This window comes from Pan troglodytes, chromosome 5, assembly GCF_028858775.2.
Source record: "Pan troglodytes isolate AG18354 chromosome 5, NHGRI_mPanTro3-v2.0_pri, whole genome shotgun sequence".
In the NCBI taxonomy this organism is placed as follows: Eukaryota; Metazoa; Chordata; class Mammalia; order Primates; family Hominidae; genus Pan; species Pan troglodytes.
In genome coordinates this window covers 164,187,042-164,208,090 of record NC_072403.2, presented here as the reverse complement: position 1 = coordinate 164,208,090, position 21,049 = coordinate 164,187,042, and the positions used below count along the sequence as shown (strand labels likewise).

Sequence of the window (21,049 nt, the reverse complement as noted above, 5' to 3'; positions counted from 1 at the left end):
GCCCTGACTGCAGCACTTCTTGCCCCAGGGAGAGAAGACTCAGGGGCCCCACATTCAGCATGCAGGGAGCATCCAGTTATTTCATCCCTTGCTTTCAGTCAAGCACTCAAGCTCACAGCTGTGTCCAGTGCCCCTCACTCTGTTTTACCTTCTCCAGAGAACACACTTTCAGTCTTTTACCCGGGAAGAAAAAGGGACAGTATGGAATAAGGAGGGGCATCTGTGGGTTAACTGTCCTTTAAGCAGCTCTTCACTAACCCTCCTTACTTAGCACCCCAGCTTACTTCACCCAGAGTTCCAGAGATTTCTGTTGCTCTGAAGTGGGTGGTGGAGATCCTCCACTGGTTTAGAATTCAGCTTCCCCAGATTTCCTAAGTCAATTATCATGTATTCTTTTGACTTCTAGCTCCCAACATATCGTTGGCATTGTTTTCTTTTCTGTTCCCTTGTCCTTTTAGATTTATGGGGGAAAAATATGCCAGAGAACAAGCAAACAAAATACTCACTCTGACTGTAGGGGGTTTTCAGGAAAGAGAACATTGGACACATGTGTTTCAGCTGCCATCTGGAGTCTTGTTTTTGTCCTCCTTCAGGGGCAACCTCTGTTGCCCTCTTTCCAAACGCCTGCCTAGGCTGCTCCAGGATTTGTGGTCTGGTATCTCCCTTCTCTGATCTCTGCTAATGGGGATGAGTTGCATTATCGAGTATAGTACTTACTTATATTCAGCCTTGCTTTATTTTTCTCTGTTTACTCTGGCTTCCTAACCAGACCATCAGCTCCTTGAAGGACAGGATGAGATCTTGTTCTGCTTCTACAGACCTCACACTGGGAAGACAAGGCTTAGCAATAGCAGCCACTTGAATACTTGTTGACTGATTGATTTTCCACTTCACAACAAGGAGCACAGATTCTTTGACCATGCTGTAATATATGTTTTGTTGCCTCGCTGAATCTCTCTCCAAAGATGCTCACAGCTACGTTTCAAGGACAGCAGAACATGGTCCCTTAGAAAATCTCAGGCAAATACCTTTTTTTAACTATGTCCTAAATGATGCTCCTTTTTTTAACTATTGCTTTTCAAAACTCCCTTTTTTGTTTAAGCAAGACATCCTTCTCCGAGCCCTCTACCCTGACTTTCTCCTGCCTCATTATCTGTAAGATAACTGCTCTGTACTAATGAGGGGACTTCTTCTGTTTTCTATATACCCTCTGAACATGGCTTTCGATTTGTTTTATTGAAATGATTCCTTTTGTATATATCGAGAATGTTTTACATGGAGAGGAGGAACACAGAAAGAGATACAATAATCACACCTTCCGTGGGGAAATTGTTCATGGGAGTTTTAATAAAATGTCATGGATCTTACTTAGGCAATACAACAGGCTGAAGATGGACTCAAAGAATTCGATGCAGGAATCATTGAATTAAAGAGGCGTGGTGACAAGCTACAGGTCGAGCAGCCGTCCATGCAAGAACTCTCCAAGCTCCAGGTGCAGCCTTCAGCCAGTAGTATTCAGCTGCAGGGGTACATCAAACTTGAAGTCTAGAAAAAATCACTTTATTTTTCTTGGCTTTCTTTATAAAATTCATGCCACTTAGGTCCTAACCTTTCTGCCAAGCAACTCTTAGAAAATTTTCTGAAGCTTAACATGTTTAGTACAAGAAAATGAGTTGTTTTCATGCTGCTAAGATTCATATGTTTTTCTGACAGTTACTTTATTATTATTCTCATGGTTAAGCATTACAGTATAGTTTAGTTGTAGCATATTATTTTCTACTGTAGAAAATAGAATAATTTTTAATCCTACCTAGAAAAATTTAAAAAAGGGATATCTACCCTCGTATTGCACTATGTCTTCAAATACTATTTTAAAAAGCAAATAATCAAAGTAATACTTTGTAGAAAGTGTTTTTTTCTAAGGCAAGCACTATAGTTTATCCTCCATATATGTTTGAATGGAATAGAGACATTGTTTCAATTCTAGAACAACAACAACAAAAATTAAACTAGAAGGTAGTTGAAATCTAAACAGACTTCCTATCATCCTTCAGGAACAGAGAATAATGCTTTGGGTTAATTTCCTTTGCTAGATCTGACATTTAGGCAAGAATCTGATATTGGGGTAGGAAGAAGATCCTTGGATATTAGACCAACAAAATTTAGCATCAACTAGGCAAGCAGTTATGTTTGATCAAGAAAAAATTGTGTACAACTGTGTACAGTCACACAGACACACATGTTAGATTTTCTCTGTGTGCAGAACTATTGAGAACTGGTAACCTCAGTCCAGTACAGGGTTGTGAGTTCTTTCTTTGAGAAAATAAAATAGACCTTATAAACAAAAGAACATTTTTATTTTAACTGTATCTGTCCTTTATCTAACATTTCATAATATCATAAGTCCACCTCCCCCACTTTGTACTTTTTTAGACAGTTTTCCGACAACACTTAAGCATCAGGTGTAAGAGTCAAATGTCATTGCCGTAAATAGGCATTAAAATTGAACTCTTCCAGATTGAACCATTTTGGCCTGCTAAACCTTAATGTGATATGTTAATCAGGTCCGTATGCCTCAAATAAATTTTGTGTTTGGTGTGTCATCATCTCCTAAAATGTCTTTCCAGTTTAAATAGTTATTTACTCCACCACATTTGGCAAAAATATTGCCTTCTTAAGTTTGAAACTCTTTCTGCTCCCATTAAACTCCCCTATTTCTCTAGCTCTTTGTTTGAGGGATAGTCCCAAATAAGATTGTTATTTAGTAGGAAAATGTTAAGGATATTATATTCAATAGCTCTGAAATTATATGAATGTTGAGAACACTATAAAAATGGGAATTACATTTTCTATGACATGTCCCTCAGCCACATGGACAGTTTTTCAACAGTTTTACCCCACATCTCATCATAAACTATTGATATCCTGAGAAAGCAGTTGTCAAATCTACCTCATATATCATTTCTAGGAAACACTTTTACATGTCCTTTAAAATCTTAAAATATTAACCTTATTTTTTATAGACATATCTTTATTTCCTTTCATATTTTAACCTATTAAATTTTTATTTTGTAATCAATCTAAATTGCATTTTGATATGTGGCTTGAGATAAGACTTTATTTTTCTTCAAAGAGTTGAGTTGTTTCCACATTATTTATTGAATATTTATTTTATCCTTTCAGTGACTTCATACTTACATTTTTATGAATTCAGTTTTTTTTCAGTTTCTCCATTGTGCTTTATTGTCAGTTAGAAATAAAATAAAATTTAAAACAACAAGATAAGAATACCAAATAAGATTAATGAAAGAACTTGAACCACCAGGTATCAAGACACAGTAAAGTCACAACGAATATCATAGGCATGAGAATAGAGGTCCAAAGGTCATTTCTTTGTGAAACATGTTTTCAAAGTAAGGCTCATAGAAAGACAAGCAGATGGCCTACAGGCAGAGCGTTTCCACGAGGCACATCCCTGAAGGCATTTTCTTGGTTGGGTCTTGGGCTTGGTGCGTTCATAGTTCATATGCTTTTAGAGAGTTGCCAGAATATGAATTGAGAGTGAGTCTTGTGGTCTCTGCTTCTTAGGACATGTATGATGAGCTGATGATGACCATTGGCTCCCGGAGGAGTGGTCTGAATCAGAACCTTACACTCAAGAGTCAGTATGAGAGGGCCCTACAAGATCTGGCTGACCTGCTAGAAACTGGTCAGGAGAAGATGGCAGGAGACCAGAAAATCATCGTGTCTTCCAAAGAGGAAATCCAGCAACTACTTGACAAACATAAGGTACATAACAAAAAAGAGTGAGAGAGAGAAAATGTAATTGGAAAGCATGCTCTCAAACCCTGATATATATTTAGTAAAACCTAATATTCTCAGTCTTTTATGAGTTCTTACTTGTATAAGTTATTCTTTAAAAATGGCCAAAAAATTTATATTCAAACCCACTGGCTTTCAGTAGCACAGAGAAATTATAGGGGATATGTTTCTATAATGTTGTAAATTAAAAAAGAAAATCAACTTACCTGTAATTTTACCTATCAGTTCCTCACTAGTATTAGCCAGGCTTTCTCCCTAGATGAGCTAAAATCAAAGGAAAACTCAGAGCCTCTCTTCAAAGGAGCCCACCTTCATTCTTAACTCCACTTTTCCCTGTGTTTCCTTTTTGCCCATTTGTCCACCTGGTCCCAGTTGCTCTCTTTGCCCTCCCTTGTCCTCGTCAAGGACTCCTCGCTCACTCCTTGCTCTCCTCTAGAAATGCAGAGCTGACTACTCAGATCCAGGGTTGGGTTGGTGTCTTTTACATGCATTGTTTAGATCCTCTGACCCTTACACATATGCTCCTCTAGTTGCTGTAGACTTCAGACTTTCTCTCTGGGAACAGCAAGGCCGTTTACTATGTAATCAAACTTGGGAGGCCCGAAATCACTCCATCGTTGTGTGCCACAGCCAAGCTCAGGTTGGACACTACCCCATGGTAGAAGAATGCGTATTTCACTCACACACACACACACACACACACACACACACACACACAGCTCTTGCATTATTGGCAATGATTACGGAAAGCAATTTTGCCAGTCCAGAAACCCAGCCTTCTAGACTATGGGAATTTCCTGTAGGGAAACTAAAAAAATCCCATTGGGTTATAGAAGTTTAAATCTTCTACCATTGTGTAGCTCTCTGGTGGCTTGTAAAGGTGGGGTTTTTTTGTCTTTTTCAAATTGTCGTTCCTATTTTTTCCCAGACGTTTTTGTCCAAAGCTTCATGATTTATTAAAACCTTATCATTTGGCTTTGAAAACATTGCTTTAAAGTCCACAGCTGGTGTTTCTCACATTGTTGACCATAGCAATAAAAGATCATTCTGAGTTATTCCAGAGGGGAAACTAGGATCAATGAGTATAAATAACAGGGAAATAAACCTCAATAGAAAAAGAACTATAAAAGGAGTAAGCTGCCATTGAGCAGACAGCCCTTCTGGCCATGAGAAGTCCAGCCAAGGCTTTTAGGGGAGATGGGCTTGTAAAAGGAATCTCAGCTTTCATTGCATGTTGGGCTAGATGAACTTCAAAGTCTCCTCCAACTTTAGGACTCTGATTTGGTAACTGTTGGTTAAAAATAATGATTCTAGCTTCTACTCACCAGCCCATTTTCTGAGGGAGAGTTCTGCAGTGCTGGTGAGAAGCACAGATAAAGCCACACTGCCCTTGGGTTTGAACCCCAAGCTCTGCCGTGACTAGCTATGTGACCTTGGGCAAGCTACATAGACTGGGGGGGCTCAATGTTCTCATCTGTAAAACTGGAAACAAAACTGCCTATCTCATAGAGTTATAGAGTTGTTAGGAGGATGAGATGAGTCAGATAAAGTATTTATGGAGTGCCTAGCAAACAGTAAGCACATAATTAATGTTAACTGTCATTATCAGTTGCCAGTTCTTCCATTTTATCATGGTACTGGGAAAAGGAAATGGGATAAGCTCAATCTCCATCCTCCAGGGTCTATTATACACAAACAGTAACATTTCAAAAACATTAGTAGGATGGCGCAAGGCCTACAGTTCTGTTATGTGTAGGTATAATACAAGGAAAGCAAATTTATAATATCAATCAGTGCATATAAAGCTGTGCTTGACAACATGGAATGAGCACACAAACATCCTAGAGGTTCAGAAAGTAGAGCCCAAGCCCAGCCGTGGAGGAAGGAAAGCAATGTTTTTTGTTTGTTTGTTTGTTTGTTTTGAGACGGAGTCTCCAACCAGAGCTCCAACTGTCCTGGCAAAGAAAAACTCAGAGCCTCTCTTCAAAGGAGCCCACCTTCGTTCTTACCTCTACCTTTCCCTGTGTTTCCTTTTTGCCCATTTCTACACCTGGTCCTAGTTGCTCCCTCTGCCCTCCCTTGTCCTGGTCAAGGACTCCTCGTGCACTCCTCACTCTCCTCTAGAAATGCAGAGCTGTCTACTCAGCTCCAGCGCTGGGTTGGTGTGAACTCCTCTCCACCCAGGCTGGAGTGCAGTGGCGCGATCTTGGCTCACTGCAACCTCGGCCTCCCAGGTTCAAGCGATTCTTGTGCCTCAGCCTCCTGAGTAGCTAGGATTACAGGCACACACCAGCATGCCCGGCTAATTTTTGTATTTTTAGTAGAAACGGATTCCACCACGTTGGCCAGGCTGGTCTTGAGCTCTTGACCTCAGGTAATCCACCCACTTCAGCCTCCCCAACTGTTGGGATTACAGGCGTGAGCCACCGCACCCGGCCCTAAACCAATTTTGATTCTAAAATAATATATGAATGAGTTGCTGACTTCTTTCTCCCTGAAAAATTGCAGGAATACTTTCAGGGCCTGGAATCTCATATGATCTTGACTGAAACACTCTTCAGAAAGATAATCAGCTTTGCAGTCCAAAAGGAAACCCAGTTCCATACAGAGCTGATGGCTCAGGCTTCTGCTGTACTGAAACGGGCTCACAAGAGGGGTGTGGAGCTGGAGTACATTCTAGAGGTGAGACCATTGATGTCATATCTTCTGTGCTGCAAACTTCCTGCTGCAAAATAGACCTTTAATGCAAGATGTATCTATCCATGCAGTTTGCCTCACGTAACCTCAGAACTAGCTGCGCTCTCGGGCTCAGGACTGCACTTTTCCTATGGTTCTGTGTTGCTTATTCCCCCTGTGTTTTCTGTGTACATTTGGCTATCTGCTGTGCCATGTTGAAAGTAAGATAGATACACACTGACTTCAGACTATGCATGAAGATATTTGGGGTTTTGATATTCAGACTGATAGCTTACTTAAGAGTATGAAAAATGTAGAAATAGGCCAGGTGCAGTGGCTCACACCTGTCATCCCAGCACTTTGGGAGGCTGAGACGGGTGGATCACTTGAGGTCAGGAGTTCGAGACCAGCCTGGCCAACATGATGAAACAAACCAATATGTTGAAACCCCGTCTCTACTAAAAATACAAAAAATTAGCCGGACGTCGTCGTGGGTGCCTGTAATCTCAGCTACTTGGGAGGCTGAGGCAGGAGAATCGCTTGAACCGGGAGGCAGTGGTTGCAGTGAGCCAAGATCACACCATTGCACTCCAGCCTGGGCAACGGGAGTGAAACTCTGTCTCAAAAAAAAAAAAAAAATGAAAGTAAAATGTAGAAATATTTTTTTCTGTCCCAAATGTGGTTGCTCTTGGAACAGAGTAGTGCTCAGTGGTGGCTACTGGCAAGCTATAGAACCCCGTGGAAATGTAGGACATTATTGATGGAACAGTCCCCTTTCTTTCTTCAGTAACTGTATCAGTTGCCCTGAACTGTTCCTGCTTTCTCATTCTTCCTCTTTCCCTTGCAAGTTTTAGAGATTATAATCTCTCTCCCCTTTGTTGACTTCCCCACCCACTCCCACAATATTACTGATCTTAACTGGGTTGCCTGCAGGTCGTATTTGCATTTTTTCTAAATGGGATTTTCCCTGGGCCAACATTTTCATAGGTAGCTAACCCCCAAATCCCAGATGTGGAATTCCCTGATGTGGAATTCCCTATATTTTGGAGAGACATCTACCTTTAACGTTTGAAATCTCTGTAATAATAGTTACACTTTATTGACATGTCAGGTCCCTGGCAAGACTTCTTACATTTACATGAATCCATCTCATCTTTATCATAACCCTTTGAGATAGAATTTTGAATCCCTGTTTCAGCAATGAGTCTGGGAGCAACTGTTTGCCAAGACACGTGGTTAATTGGTGGCAGAGTCAGAGATCACACCTTCATCTGTCTGACTTCACGACCTGAAATGTGTGTTTCTCCATGAAACTTACCTGATGACACCATTTAAATTGTAGCCCCACCAGGCACACACCTGGGCATTCCCTCCCACCCCTACCCAGTTCTGTTTTATTCTTCCACAGCACAAGAACTGTATTATACCATACAACTTATTGTTTGTTTTTGGTTTATTGTTTATTATTGATTGCCTGTCTCTCCTCACTAGAAGGCCTGGGTTTGTGTCTGTTTTATTTACTCCCAGATCCCTAGGCATTGAAAGTACCAGGCAATAGATATTTGGTAAGTGTATTTAAAAAGCATGGGTTTCTACTACTGTGCCCTGTTGCCACTCCAACTGCACAGTGAAGTGAGCATACTCACACTGAGAAACTGCTGACCCACAGCGTAAATTACTGGAAAAGACTTCAACTGATCTTTTAAAGAGTGTTTTCCAGTTTTAAATAAAATAAAAGTCTGAACTTAGTAATAAGTGATGTGGTATTTTTCTTTAACAGAATATATAAACTATATATTCATATTTATAGATATGTTTCATATGCAAATGTAATTAATTTGTTTACTCGTTACATGAAAGGCAAACATCCCCATCCTTTTGACTTAAATCCTTACTGTGGTAAAGAATAAAACCATGCATACCTGGGCTAGATGTGGTGGCTCATGCCTGGAATCCCAGCACTTTGGGAGGCTGAAGCAGGAGGATCTCTTGATGCCAGGAGTTTGAGACCAGCCTGGACAACATAGTGAGACCCCCATCTCTACAAAAAAAAAATTTTTAAGTTAACCTGGTGTGGTGGAATGCGCCTGTGGTCCCAGCTACTTGGGAGGATGAAGCAGGAGGATCCCTTGAGCCCAGGAGTTCGAGTCTACAGTGATCCATGATTGTGCCACTGTACTCCAGCCTAGGCAACAGAGTGAGAGCCTATCTAAAAAAAAAAAAAAGTGCATACCCAATAGAAGGTACACTGCATACATTATTCCATTTAATCCTCATGATGGAGAAGATAGCTATTATTATCCCCATTGTAACGTATGGAAAAGAGGTACAGAGTTTAGTAGCTTACTCACAGTCGTAAAGGGGCTTAGTGGCAGATTCCAGAGCCCATTCACAATGCTTTCAAGGGTCACCATTTGATTACTTGCTTTAAAGCCATCTTTTGCTTCCCAAAGCAAGCCCCAACGCAAACATCTCTGATATAACTTTAAGGAGAGACTGTCAAGCACGTATTTTGCACCCAAGGAAGAATGTCTTTCGCTAATGAGGGTTTTTTTAGCTCACAGACTCATGTTGTGTTTCTAGACGTGGTCCCATCTGGATGAGGACCAGCAGGAGCTCAGCAGACAGCTGGAGGTGGTGGAAAGCAGCATCCCAAGCGTGGGTCTGGTGGAGGAGAACGAGGACAGGCTTATTGACCGCATAACACTCTACCAGGTTGGTGTTACAAGCCGCCACATTGCCTTTAGAAACTTACCAATAGTTTTAACAGAATGTAAACAAACTTGTGATCAATTATTTTATTAGTACTTTTACTTTTCTTTCAAGTTATTGACATTGAAAGGAGATAATGTTTCTGTTATTTATAGTTGGACATTATTAAAAGTCTTTCTTTTTTCTTTTTTTTTACTGAGAGCTCTTTTTGAAAATTCAGGCTCCACCAAGCGTTTTCTGTAGTTTATGCTGATGCCACACAATTCTTGAAATAATAATTTGACAGTTTTAAATCCACCTAAAGTCATTACCAAAAAAAATAATAATAAACAACAAAAGGAGACTGTCTATACTTAAATATAGATGAAACATCTTAAAGTTTTCAATGTTACTTGAGTGAGTATAGTTTAAGTTTGAATAACAGGTAATGGGAACATTGTAGGTACCAGAGAAATTATAATTCTTAAAGACAAAAATTGCATATCCAAACTTTTAACTCAATAATTTCAATATTTTAGCATTTAAAATCTAGCCTTAATGAATACCAGCCCAAATTATATCAAGTATTAGATGATGGGAAACGACTTCTGATATCCATCAGCTGCTCAGATCTAGAAAGCCAACTAAATCAACTTGGAGAGCGCTGGCTAAGTAACACCAATAAAGTGTCTAAGGAACTTCACAGACTGGAAACAATATTGAAACACTGGACCAGGTAATACAATGACTGTTTTGTATATTTTTAGATAAGTGCTGCATTGTATTAATAAGGCTAGTGCAGGTGGGGGATGATGGCTCAAACCTATAATCTCATTACTTGTGGAGGCCAATACGGGAGGACTGCTTGAGGCCAGGAGTTCAAGACCAGCCTGGGCAACATAGTAAGACCCCAATCTCTACAAAAAAATTACAAAAGGACTAGGTATGGTGGCACATGCCTGTGGTCCCTGCTATTGGAGAGGCTGAAGTGGGAGGATTGCTTCAGCCTGGGAGGTTGAGGCTGCAGTGAGCCATGATCATGCTACTGTACTCCAGCCTGGGCAATAGAGTGAGACTGTGTCTCAAAAATAAATAAATAAATAAATAAGGCAAGTAGATATTCACTTGAAAGTGACATGGCTCCTCTAGAAACTTATTGTATAGTTTGGAAAATAAAGATAAGCAGAGGCCAGGCGCAGTGGCTCACGCCTGTAATCCCAACACTTTGGGAGGCTGAGGAGGGCAGATCCCCTGAGGTCAGGAGTTCGAGACCAGCCTGACCAACATGGAGAAACCCCATTTCTACTAAAAATACAAAATTAGCCAGGTGTGGTGGTGCATGCCTGTAATCCCAGCTACTCAGGAGGCTGAGGCAAGAGAATCGCTTGAACCCGGGAAGGGGAGGTTGCAGTGAGCCAAGATTGCACCATTGCACTCCAGCCTGGGCAACAAGAGTGAAACTCCATCTCAAAAACAAAAGAAAAGTAGAAAGTCCTCACTTGGATTCTTGTATACTCATATAAACATATAATTAGAAGTGAGCAGGGAGGCAGATGCATAAGGCACCTTACCTTTGAGTTTCACCCTCCCTTGCCTAATCACTGTGTCTGAGATATCACAGTAAAGCCTGAGAGGGAGAGAAAGAGAAAACATGGATTGAGAAGCAGAAGCTTCTCAAGGGCAATGGGAAGCATTCAGCAGGGTGGAGGGTTGATTTTTACATAATGACATAGTCTGTGTCTAAGCCGCCTTTATTTCAAAGGACTTTTTGTAACCATCATCTAATATTTTCTAAGTAGCATCAATGTGAAAGAGTAGGGGAAAGATATTTTTATACCCAGCTTAAAGACAGGCCAGCGGAAACCCAGAGAGACAGGCTTGATAAAGGTATCAATATGAAGAAAATTTCAGAGTGCCAACCTCACGCATTTTTCTTCTAAATCTTCAGACCTCTTGTTTTAAAACTGTTGGCATTGGTGAATAACGTAGGTGAGTAGAAGATAGGGATGAAATGTTTACTTAATGGACTCCATAATATACTTAACAGATATCAAAGTGAATCTGCAGATCTAATTCACTGGTTACAATCTGCAAAAGACCGGCTAGAATTTTGGACTCAGCAATCTGTGACAGTCCCACAAGAGCTGGAAATGGTCCGTGATCATCTAAATGCTTTCCTGGTAAGTCTAAGAATCTAAAGCATTTGATTCAGGCCTGTAAGTTAGGCCTGACCCGTACACCAGTAGAAAAGAAGTCAGGCCAGGTGCGGTGGCTCACACCTGTAATCCCACACTTTGGGAGGCCAAGCAGTCAGATCACGAGGTCAGGAGTTCGGGACCAGCCTGACCAACATGGTGAAACCCTGTCTCTACTAAAAATACAAATATTAGCCGGGCGTGGTAGTGCATGCCTATAATCCCAGCTACTCAGGAGGCTGAGGCAGGAGAATCGCTTGAACCCGGAAGGCAGAGATTGCAGCGAGCTGAGATTGCGCCACTGCACTCCAGCCTGGGCAACAGAGCGAGCGACTCCATCTAAAAAGAAAAAAAGAAAAGAAAAGAAAGGAAGTCAACCATCAGTGGATATACTTAATAAACTAAGCTATAGAGAATATATTAATGTTGACTATGTGTGTTCCATAATTATGCAAAGTAATAGGGCTCAGTGACTCAACACTGCCTCTTCCAAGTAGTTCTCAAGTCGGGGCTTCGTAGTTTCCTTTCATTCGAGGGCAAGGGTGTACTGCTTTCATTTTCTTTTGAGTGTTCAGCATAACCCCCTCCAGGATGTAAAGGAAATTGTTTCATGCACTAAATTGGTCGCTTTCCTTTTAATGAATGGTCTAGCTATTTAACCCTAATTTGAACATCGCTACTTGTTTCAGGAGTTTTCTAAAGAAGTGGATGCCCAGTCTTCCCTGAAATCATCTGTTCTGAGTACTGGAAATCAGCTCCTTCGACTAAAAAAGGTGGACACAGCCACGCTGCGCTCTGAGCTGTCGCGCATTGATAGCCAGTGGACTGACCTGCTAACCAATATCCCAGCTGTCCAGGAGAAGCTCCACCAGGTACAGAAAGGATTGCCTTCGTGGGAAATAGCTGACTTAAGCTATTTGACATGGAGAAATACATTAATTTGCTTTTGCTCACAAATTTATATCAGCTTTGTCCCAGACACCTGGCCTCTTCTCTCTCCCGTTGTATTAATATTAAGAGTGAACTCTGGCCGGGCGCGGTGGCTCGCACCTGTAATCCTAGCACTTAGGGAGGCTGAGGAGGGTGGATTGCCTGAGCTCAGGAGTTCAAGACCAGCCTGGGCAACACGGTGAAACCCCGTCTCTACTAAAATACAAAAAATTAGCCTGGCGTGGCGGTGTGCGCCTGTAGTCCCAGCTACTCGGGAGGCTGAGGCAGCAGAATTGTTTGAACTGGGGAGGCAGATGGAGTGAGCCGAGATCGCGCCACTGCACTCCAGCCTGGGTGACAGTGAGACTGTCTCCAAAAAAAAAAAAGAGTGAACTACGCTACAAAGCCCTGCCCCAAAGGCATTTCCTCTGAGGGTTTCTTTAATGTGTGTATGTGGGTGTGGGTATGTGTATTGGAATGTTTGTCTGGCTTTGTTTAAACTCTGTTTTCTCTCAGATAAAATGTGGACAGTTACATACACTTTTCTCATAAAGTGAGTGGTTATGAAGATTTAGAACGTAATATATGTTAAAAATATCTTATGTATAGGAGAGCAACTGGCATTCAGTAGATGTAAATAATCCTCTTATCTGAAAATACACCCACCTCCCCTGAAATCCCAGAACATTTTATCTTTATCTGTCTTTGACACTCATCACTGTGTTTCAGGCAGGATAGCTGTGTTTTGTGTACATGCCTAATCTCTCCTAAGCAACAGCTGTGCGCCCCCAGAGGGCAGGAACCAACCCACGTTCATTGCTGTATCTTTCAGCACCACACAGAAGTTGATATACAAAGATTTTAAATGATTGCTTTTGTTCCTCCAAATCATCGTAATACACATATGCATAAATGTGTGATATGTTAAGTAAGATTTCGAATTGTAAGTACTGTATATCAGCTAAGGACTGAGGAAATTGGCTATGCTCTTAGGAATAAATATTAGAGTGCCAAAAACTCTAGAAAATGATAGCTCGTAGTGTGGTATTTTTCTTTCTTCTTTTAACATTCCTGAGTCATAATATGCAGAGATTTTACAAGATAATTAATAAAATACATCTGTTGAATGTTTTGTGGTTAAGTTTTTTTAGACTCATAAAACTAGTTATAAAATAAGAATAATATTCTCTTCTTTCTGGTGTTTTGATTAATTAGTTAATGTTTATACAGTGTTTACAGTATTGGATATCAAGTGAACATAAAATGACTATTATTGTTCAGCATTTGCCTGATGTTTAACTTCAAGCTTTCAAAAAGGGTAAGATCTCCAAATGTCATTAAGGAGTGTTATCTCTCTTGGTACATTTTTAAGAATTATTGTAGGGTTTTTAAGTTAGCAGAAGTTGGGGTTTCCATTTTAACACTTGGGACTGGTTCTCTCCCTGACTTGGACAGCTCCAGATGGATAAACTGCCTTCCCGCCATGCCATTTCTGAAGTCATGAGTTGGATTTCTCTAATGGAAAATGTTATTCAGAAGGATGAAGATAATATTAAAAATTCCATAGGTTACAAGGCAATTCATGAATACCTTCAGAAATATAAGGTAATTAAAATTTTTTGTTTTTAACTTTTCATATTTTCAGACCATTTTATTTGAAAGAACTAAAAAACTCAAATTATGGTAATCAAGTCTTGGAATGTATGTTTCTTACGCAGTGACCAGATAGGAATTCAAGAGCAAGAAAAATGCATTATCAGTTATAGAAATAAGAAGAAATATCTAGTACTAGGAATGATTTTGAATAATTTTGTGTTATTCTTAAAGAATTACAGAAATTATAAAAATAAATTTATAAATATTTTATAGTGAGGTTATATAATTTATCTAGTTCTAAATCTTCTACCTAAATATATATACACACACACACACACACATACACGTATATCTGTGTTTATGTTCATATAAACGTATACAAATATATATTCGGCTTCTAAAAATAATGGGTTGTGTGAATACAGACAAATTGTGCCATTTCAGCTGAGTTATGGAAGTGATAATATTAATATTAAGGTTACTTAAGGCTTTCCAACTCCTGGAAAACTAATGAGACATTTATTGTATAATCTTATTTTCTCCTCTTTTTTTTTAGGGTTTTAAGATAGACATTAACTGTAAACAGCTGACGGTGGATTTTGTGAACCAGTCCGTGCTACAAATCAGCAGTCAGGATGTGGAAAGTAAGCGTAGTGATAAGACTGATTTTGCTGAGCAACTTGGAGCAATGAATAAAAGTTGGCAAATTCTGCAAGGTCTAGTAACTGAGAAGGTAAGCCAGTGGCTTCCCACTGTCCAGATTTACATGAAAACCCCAAGAACAGGCACACTCTGTAAGGAAGACTGGGTTCACAAGTAGTGTGGCTATACTGGGCAAAGAACGCTTCCAATAATACCGCTGAAGGTTAATCACCCTAAACTTTCTTTAACCTGTTGATGATTTTCTCTTATACATTCTCTGCTCTTTGTATATTTCATGGTGTTTCAGTTTTCTAAAGATGCCTCTTGATTTATTTTGCCTTTGCTTCAAGTTGACTTTAGTCCTTTCTTGCTTCCCGGTAATAGTCATTGATTCGTACTTTATGAAATTCATTTATTAAATCAAGCTTGCCCAGCCCACGGGCTGCATGCGGCCCAGGACGGTCTTGAATGCAGCCCAACACAAATTCGTAAACTTTCTTAAAACATTATGAGATTCTTTTGCAATTTTTTTTTTTTAAGATCATCGGCTATTGTTAGTGTTCGTTTATTTTATGTGTGGCTCAAGACAATTCTTCTTCTTCCAGTGTGGCCCAGAGAAGCCAAAAGATTAGACACCCCTGTTTTAAATCATATATACGATGAACTGTATTTTAAGAATTCTTAACTTGGAGAAAATACTGGCTAGAATAATTAGTCTGCTAATGATTTGATTTTATTAAAATAAAGTTGCAAATTTCATTTTATTGTGTTTGTTCAGATCCAGCTGTTGGAAGGCTTATTGGAATCTTGGTCAGAATATGAAAATAATGTACAATGTCTGAAAACATGGTTTGAAACCCAGGAAAAGAGACTAAAACAACAGCATCGAATTGGAGATCAGGCTTCTGTTCAAAATGCACTGAAAGACTGTCAGGTAACTTGTCCAAGTGGCTAACATGCACCATCTCACAATTTCATAGCGTATGCTAATATGTTTATAGGCCTTGAGAGTTGCAAGTTAAATATTTTTTTAAATATTTAAAAGTTGCATTTAGTAACAAATTTTGCTGATTTTGTGAGTTTATAGGGTTTTTAAAAAATACATTAGGTTTTTTTCACTTGTTTTTAAAAATTTGAAATTATGAAAATTTTCAAACATACTCATAAGTAGAGAGAAATGCTATGAACCCTGTATACTGAGCATCAGATTTAATAATTATCAAGATTTGCAGCCTGGGCAACATGGTGAAACCCTCTCTCTACAAAAAGCTACAAAAATCAGCCAGACGTGGTGGTGCTTGGCCCTGTAGTCCCAGCTACTCAGGAGGCTGAGGTGGGAGGATTGCTTGAATTCAGGAGATCGAGGCTGCAGTAAGCCATGTTTACACCATGGCACTTCAGCCTGGGTGACAGAGTGAGACCCTGTTTCCAAGAAAAAAAAAAAATTGCCTAAATTATTTCTTTTTCTAAAATAGATATCATAGTAAATACCAGACATCATGTCACTTTATTCTTACATACTACAATATATATCTTTGAAAAATAGACATTTTCTTAATGCATCCATATTATTATCACCACCAAAAGTTTAATAATTTCTAGTATTATTTTATGTTCAACCCATAATCCTATTTCCTCGGTTGTCTTTAAAATGTCTTTTATACGTTAACTTATTCAAAATAAGGATGCAAACAATCTCCATATGCTACATTTGCTTGTTAGATCTCTTAAATCTTTTGAATACTTTTTTAAGACCATAACCTGTCACAGAAACTGTTGATGGGTGCCATGTTCAGGATTGGCCTATGAATGTCCTTAAGATGTTGTTTAATTTGTTCTTCTCTCCTCTGTATGTCCTATAAATGGAAGTTAGCACTAGAGGCTTAGTTGGATTCCCGTTCCCCTCCTCTGAACAAGCACTTCACAGTGGAATTCCTATTAATTAATTGTTAATAATATCCCATTATTAATTAATAGGAAGTATCCATGTTACTTCCTTTTTTGTCACATGGAGAAGTACACGGAGTGTGCTTGTTCTACTCTGAGAGATGAGGATTGAAAGTTCAGGTGAAGCAGTAACATTCCAGATGTTTTCCAGTGACTCAGGGACACACAGTCTTTCCACAGGTCTTCTTGTGTACCCAAAAGAAAAGTGAGCTATTGCAGTTAATGCAGTAATAAGATTTTTGAAAATAATTTGTGAATTCATATAATATTACAGATTATGACTGTTCCCTTATAGTGTTTCCTAAAAACAATTGAAAACTAAACAGTGAAGTAATTCTACAGAAAAGCTTCTCTCTGCAAATCTTGTTTTTCTATTTCGGGTTTCAAAAAGAAAGAACTTTGGTAATGATCTCTCTTCCAATCATCATGTTTTCTGTTTGGGACACATATAAAGAGAGGTATATGTAAGCACTTAATCAAAGCTTTTCGGTTCTGAAAAGGAAGCGAAGTGCTGGCTCCCCAGCTAATGGATTACAATTTTGAGACTGCATAAAATTGATAAAGAAAAACATCGTATAGAGAATACCTTGAAGTAATAATAGTTTTTTTATTTAATAGAAAAAAAGCCTCACGTCAGAAAATGGGGCTTAAAGACTGAAGATGAAGAACATGCATCAGCTAGTCTCATTGCATTTCCAGTTTTCTAGAGGCCAGTGGTATTTCTGATTTAGGCCATAAATTCAAAAATCTACAAGTAATCCAGAATTTCAGCTCTTTACTTCTGAGGACAAAATGTCATAACTTTCGTTGAGTTCCTAAGTTAAAATATATCCATTGATTTTGAAAGGTAATTCTGCGTATTAGAATTAGCAAAGTGAGTGCCTTCTGGTTGCATGGTTGTGATAAACTTTACTGCTGAAAGACTGAAATACCACATTAATATCATATGCATTTTCTTTTATTTTTTCCACTTCTTTTCTTCCATACTTTACTTTTTGTCTCTCTTAGTATTTTTTTCTCCTCTTTAACGTAGCTTTTTCTGCCATTTTCCATTTTGTTTCTTTTCCTGTTCATTTCTTCTGTTTAACAGGGAGACACCTTACCATCTGGAAAATATAGCAGCAGCTTGACCATGTTTTACCAAGTGTAGGACCTAAGTTTTAGTCTTTCAGAGAGTCAGGTCAGACAGTGTCAGGAGGGAAAGCTTAAAGTGTGGTTTAAAGAACTTTGTACTGATGCCGGTTCATGATTTCAAATGAAAAGTCATATCTTTGAAACAAAAGACAGAATGAAAGTAGCCCATATAATTATTTTGGGACAACGCATATAAATAAATCACAATGGCCTAACTGGAAGGTTCTATTTGGCTATACTACAGGTCCTGATACAATTGTCATTTTTGAGAAATTGTTTTTTGGACCAAAGTGTGAAATTCAAGCCAGTATACTTAAATTGGTGACTGGATTCCAGCTTTATTTTGTTTTAAAAATCTTGAGTATTTTCCCAGTCTTTTATAGGTGATTTATTAATTTAAACCAACATAAAACTGATATTTATGAATTAATCGAAGTTAAGAATGTTTTATTGTTTTTAAAAATGGTAGGTTTGGCCTTTCCCCTTTTTGATCAGAAACTGAATCATCTTTTAATTATTATTGAAAGCAAGGGAAACACACCTTTATTTTTTATAAAATATATATTTCAGCCCTGTTTCCCTCATGGGTTTTGCTCTTCTACCAACATACGTGTGCAGGGCATTTTAGAAATAGTTTCTAAGCAATGGAACATTCATTTAATATTCCTCACGAGAAAAAGTTAACATCATAGAAAAATGAGGATAAACTCAATTTCTAATGGTTGAATTTTAGAATCATATTAAAGACATATTGGAAGGATTGTTTCTGGTCTTTTAATCTCTTTACAGAAATAGAAAAGTTATAAATAGTAAATTAATTATATTTTCTATACTACACAAAGGACCTGTAACCCCAGTAATCACTATATTTATTCTCTGGTAATTATCAAAGCTGTCAAAGTAGTGACAAAATTATAGAGTGGAAATAAGAGAACAGTATGAAAAACAAAAATGTTCACTTTAAGCTGCCAAATGCGTGAGTGTCTAATTAACCAAAACAAAAATAGCTTCATGATAATTCAATAGAGAAAAATAAATAAATTTGCACTGAAACATGGCACATTGCCAAATGGCTAAACATAATAATATCTTACATTTAGCTACTTTTTGACAGCTTAAAATATATTTTATATATATTTACCTAATTTTATCCCCTTGGAGTAAGGAGAAAATGTCTTATTATTACTATTTTAAAAATGAGGTCGAGAGAGATTAACAAGTTGAACCATAATAGAAACAGAAATAAAAGAGGCAAAAATTATTTTTAAAGAGGCATGACATTTGAAATTAATATAACAGAGACTGGACTCCTCATTAACACCTTATCAGCAGCACTATCCAATTTCAATCTTATTACTCATGTATGGATCATGAGGGGGGTGAAAATATTTTTTATACAATTGAGGTGTTATCCAAAGTTAAAGTATTTGGGAATTTTCTCCATTCGAATCTCCAAGAACTACAAATCTGCTTTTAGTTCTGAGGGTATACTTCTGAATATGGGACTGTAACCATGCCTTAATGCCTGGCTTTTCATATCACCCCAACATGGGATTTATATTCCCTCCACAGTCTGAGGTTCAGCCGACTCCCTTCTGGCATCAGGCTGGGAGTCCATAGGCTCCAAAGACTGAGTTCTAATCCCCACTCCATCCCTCACCAGCTCTTTTACCCAAGACAGGTCGGATGACTTGATCTTCAATTTATTTATTTATAAAATGTTGATAGCAGTCTCAGTCTGCTTCACTGGGCTTCTCAAATTTTCAGATGGCATTAAAATAGAAATTAGGGTTATGATACAGGTTTAGTATGAGCTCCAGATCTTTTCTTCATTTTGCTTTTCATTCTTGAACATTTTATACTGACAATTATGAATGCATATCCCAAAGAAAATGAGGATTTGATTCATCAAAGAAGCCTGAAGCCTTTCAGAATCACATAGAATTCAGAGTATTTTAGAGAGAGAGGATCATACAGATGATCTTTTCCCATCTGAAGTCAGTCTTCTGATTTCCCATCTGAAGAAACTGAGACCCAGTAGAAATTTCTCACCTACCCAAAGTGACTCAGCTTTATAGTAGTAGAAATGTGACTAAATCTCAGATACTAGGGCCCAGAATACCACATTCAATCACATTTCTTCCTATGAGGTAGGCAGTGTAACTTTTTGAATACCAACATATATGAACTTAATAATATAAATAATATTACAGTTTCTGACATGTATTTCTTTCCTCACAGCCTCTTGAGAAAATTACATAGTACCATTTCCTTATCTGGTAGAATACCAAATTTTACTTTTTTAAAGTTATGCTAATTTGCCATGTGTAAAAAGATGACTTTTTTTTTTTTTTGCATTTGAGTGTAGGAAGTACTTCTGCGGAGTGCCTCTTCTGAAAGAGATAAGCTTTTTGGATTAGTAAAAGGTTTTTAGGACATGAAACTATAATGGCCCAATTTCAGTGCACCCCAGAGTTCCATAATAGAACAATTTAAAGTGACTATTTTTTAAATCTTTCAGGATCTGGAAGATTTGATTAAAGCAAAAGAAAAAGAAGTAGAGAAAATTGAGCAGAATGGACTTGCTTTGATTCAGAACAAGAAAGAAGACGTCTCTGGCATTGTCATGAGCACACTGCGAGAGCTCGGCCAAACCTGGGCAAATTTAGATCACATGGTAATATTGCTCACAGAAAGCCAGCTCCAGGACTGTGTTTGCCAGCTCTGTCCAAACTCTGGGTTTTGGTTTTCCTAAAGTAACGGAGGAAATAATCAAATCTATACATTATCTCTTTGTACTTTTAAGTCCACCTCGTTATCCTCTTTTTTTTTTTTAAAGTCTAGTTTCTGGTGTTTTCTAGAATAAGCCTTTATTTTAAACATTACTCTCTTAATGATCTCATCCATTCCCATGGCGATAGATCATTCTCAAACATCTGTCTCCAGCCTGGGAAAGGATATACAAAGTGGATATCTGTATCTAAGTGATGCAAACCAAGCTAAACACTTTTCTGACAGAGATAATTATGAGGAAGGAATATCTTAGATGTTTTGTCTTAAGATATTTATCTGAGTGTGTGTGTGTGCGTGGGTGTGTGTGTGTGTGTTTGCGCATATGTGAGATATATATGGGTATTGTTATAGCTATAGATAGATTTCACTTTCTGGGACCTGACTACCTGTATTCAAATTGAAATCTCTCACATTCTAGCAGTATAATCTTGGGTAATTTTCATTACCTCTTAGTGTCTCAGTTTCCTCATCTGTAAAATGGGGATAATGATTATACCTATCTCATAAGGTGTTGTGAGGATTAAATGAGTTAATGCATTTGAAACACTCATTTAATACAATTCTTAAACTGTTTTATTAAAAGTATCAACCTCTTATAACTTAAAAATATATATACATATGTA

General features: G+C 38.3%; 1 protein-coding gene across 7 annotated transcripts in view; it reads left to right on the top strand.

Annotated features, from left to right (window-relative positions):
- The window catches only part of SYNE1 (spectrin repeat containing nuclear envelope protein 1), a 518,706-nt gene that overhangs the window by 394,148 nt on the left and 103,509 nt on the right, over positions 1-21,049 (top strand). For all 7 annotated transcript variants that reach the window (XM_016956737.4, XM_016956730.4, XM_063813578.1 and 4 more), the window contains 11 exons: positions 1,373-1,492; positions 3,589-3,789; positions 6,331-6,504; positions 9,082-9,213; positions 9,729-9,925; positions 11,237-11,369; positions 12,074-12,256; positions 13,770-13,919; positions 14,467-14,643; positions 15,331-15,486; positions 20,155-20,310. In XM_016956737.4, coding sequence (XP_016812226.3) covers positions 1,373-1,492; positions 3,589-3,789; positions 6,331-6,504; positions 9,082-9,213; positions 9,729-9,925; positions 11,237-11,369; positions 12,074-12,256; positions 13,770-13,919; positions 14,467-14,643; positions 15,331-15,486; positions 20,155-20,310 — 1,779 coding nt within the window. The remainder of the gene's footprint in view (positions 1-1,372; positions 1,493-3,588; positions 3,790-6,330; positions 6,505-9,081; positions 9,214-9,728; positions 9,926-11,236; positions 11,370-12,073; positions 12,257-13,769; positions 13,920-14,466; positions 14,644-15,330; positions 15,487-20,154; positions 20,311-21,049) is intronic.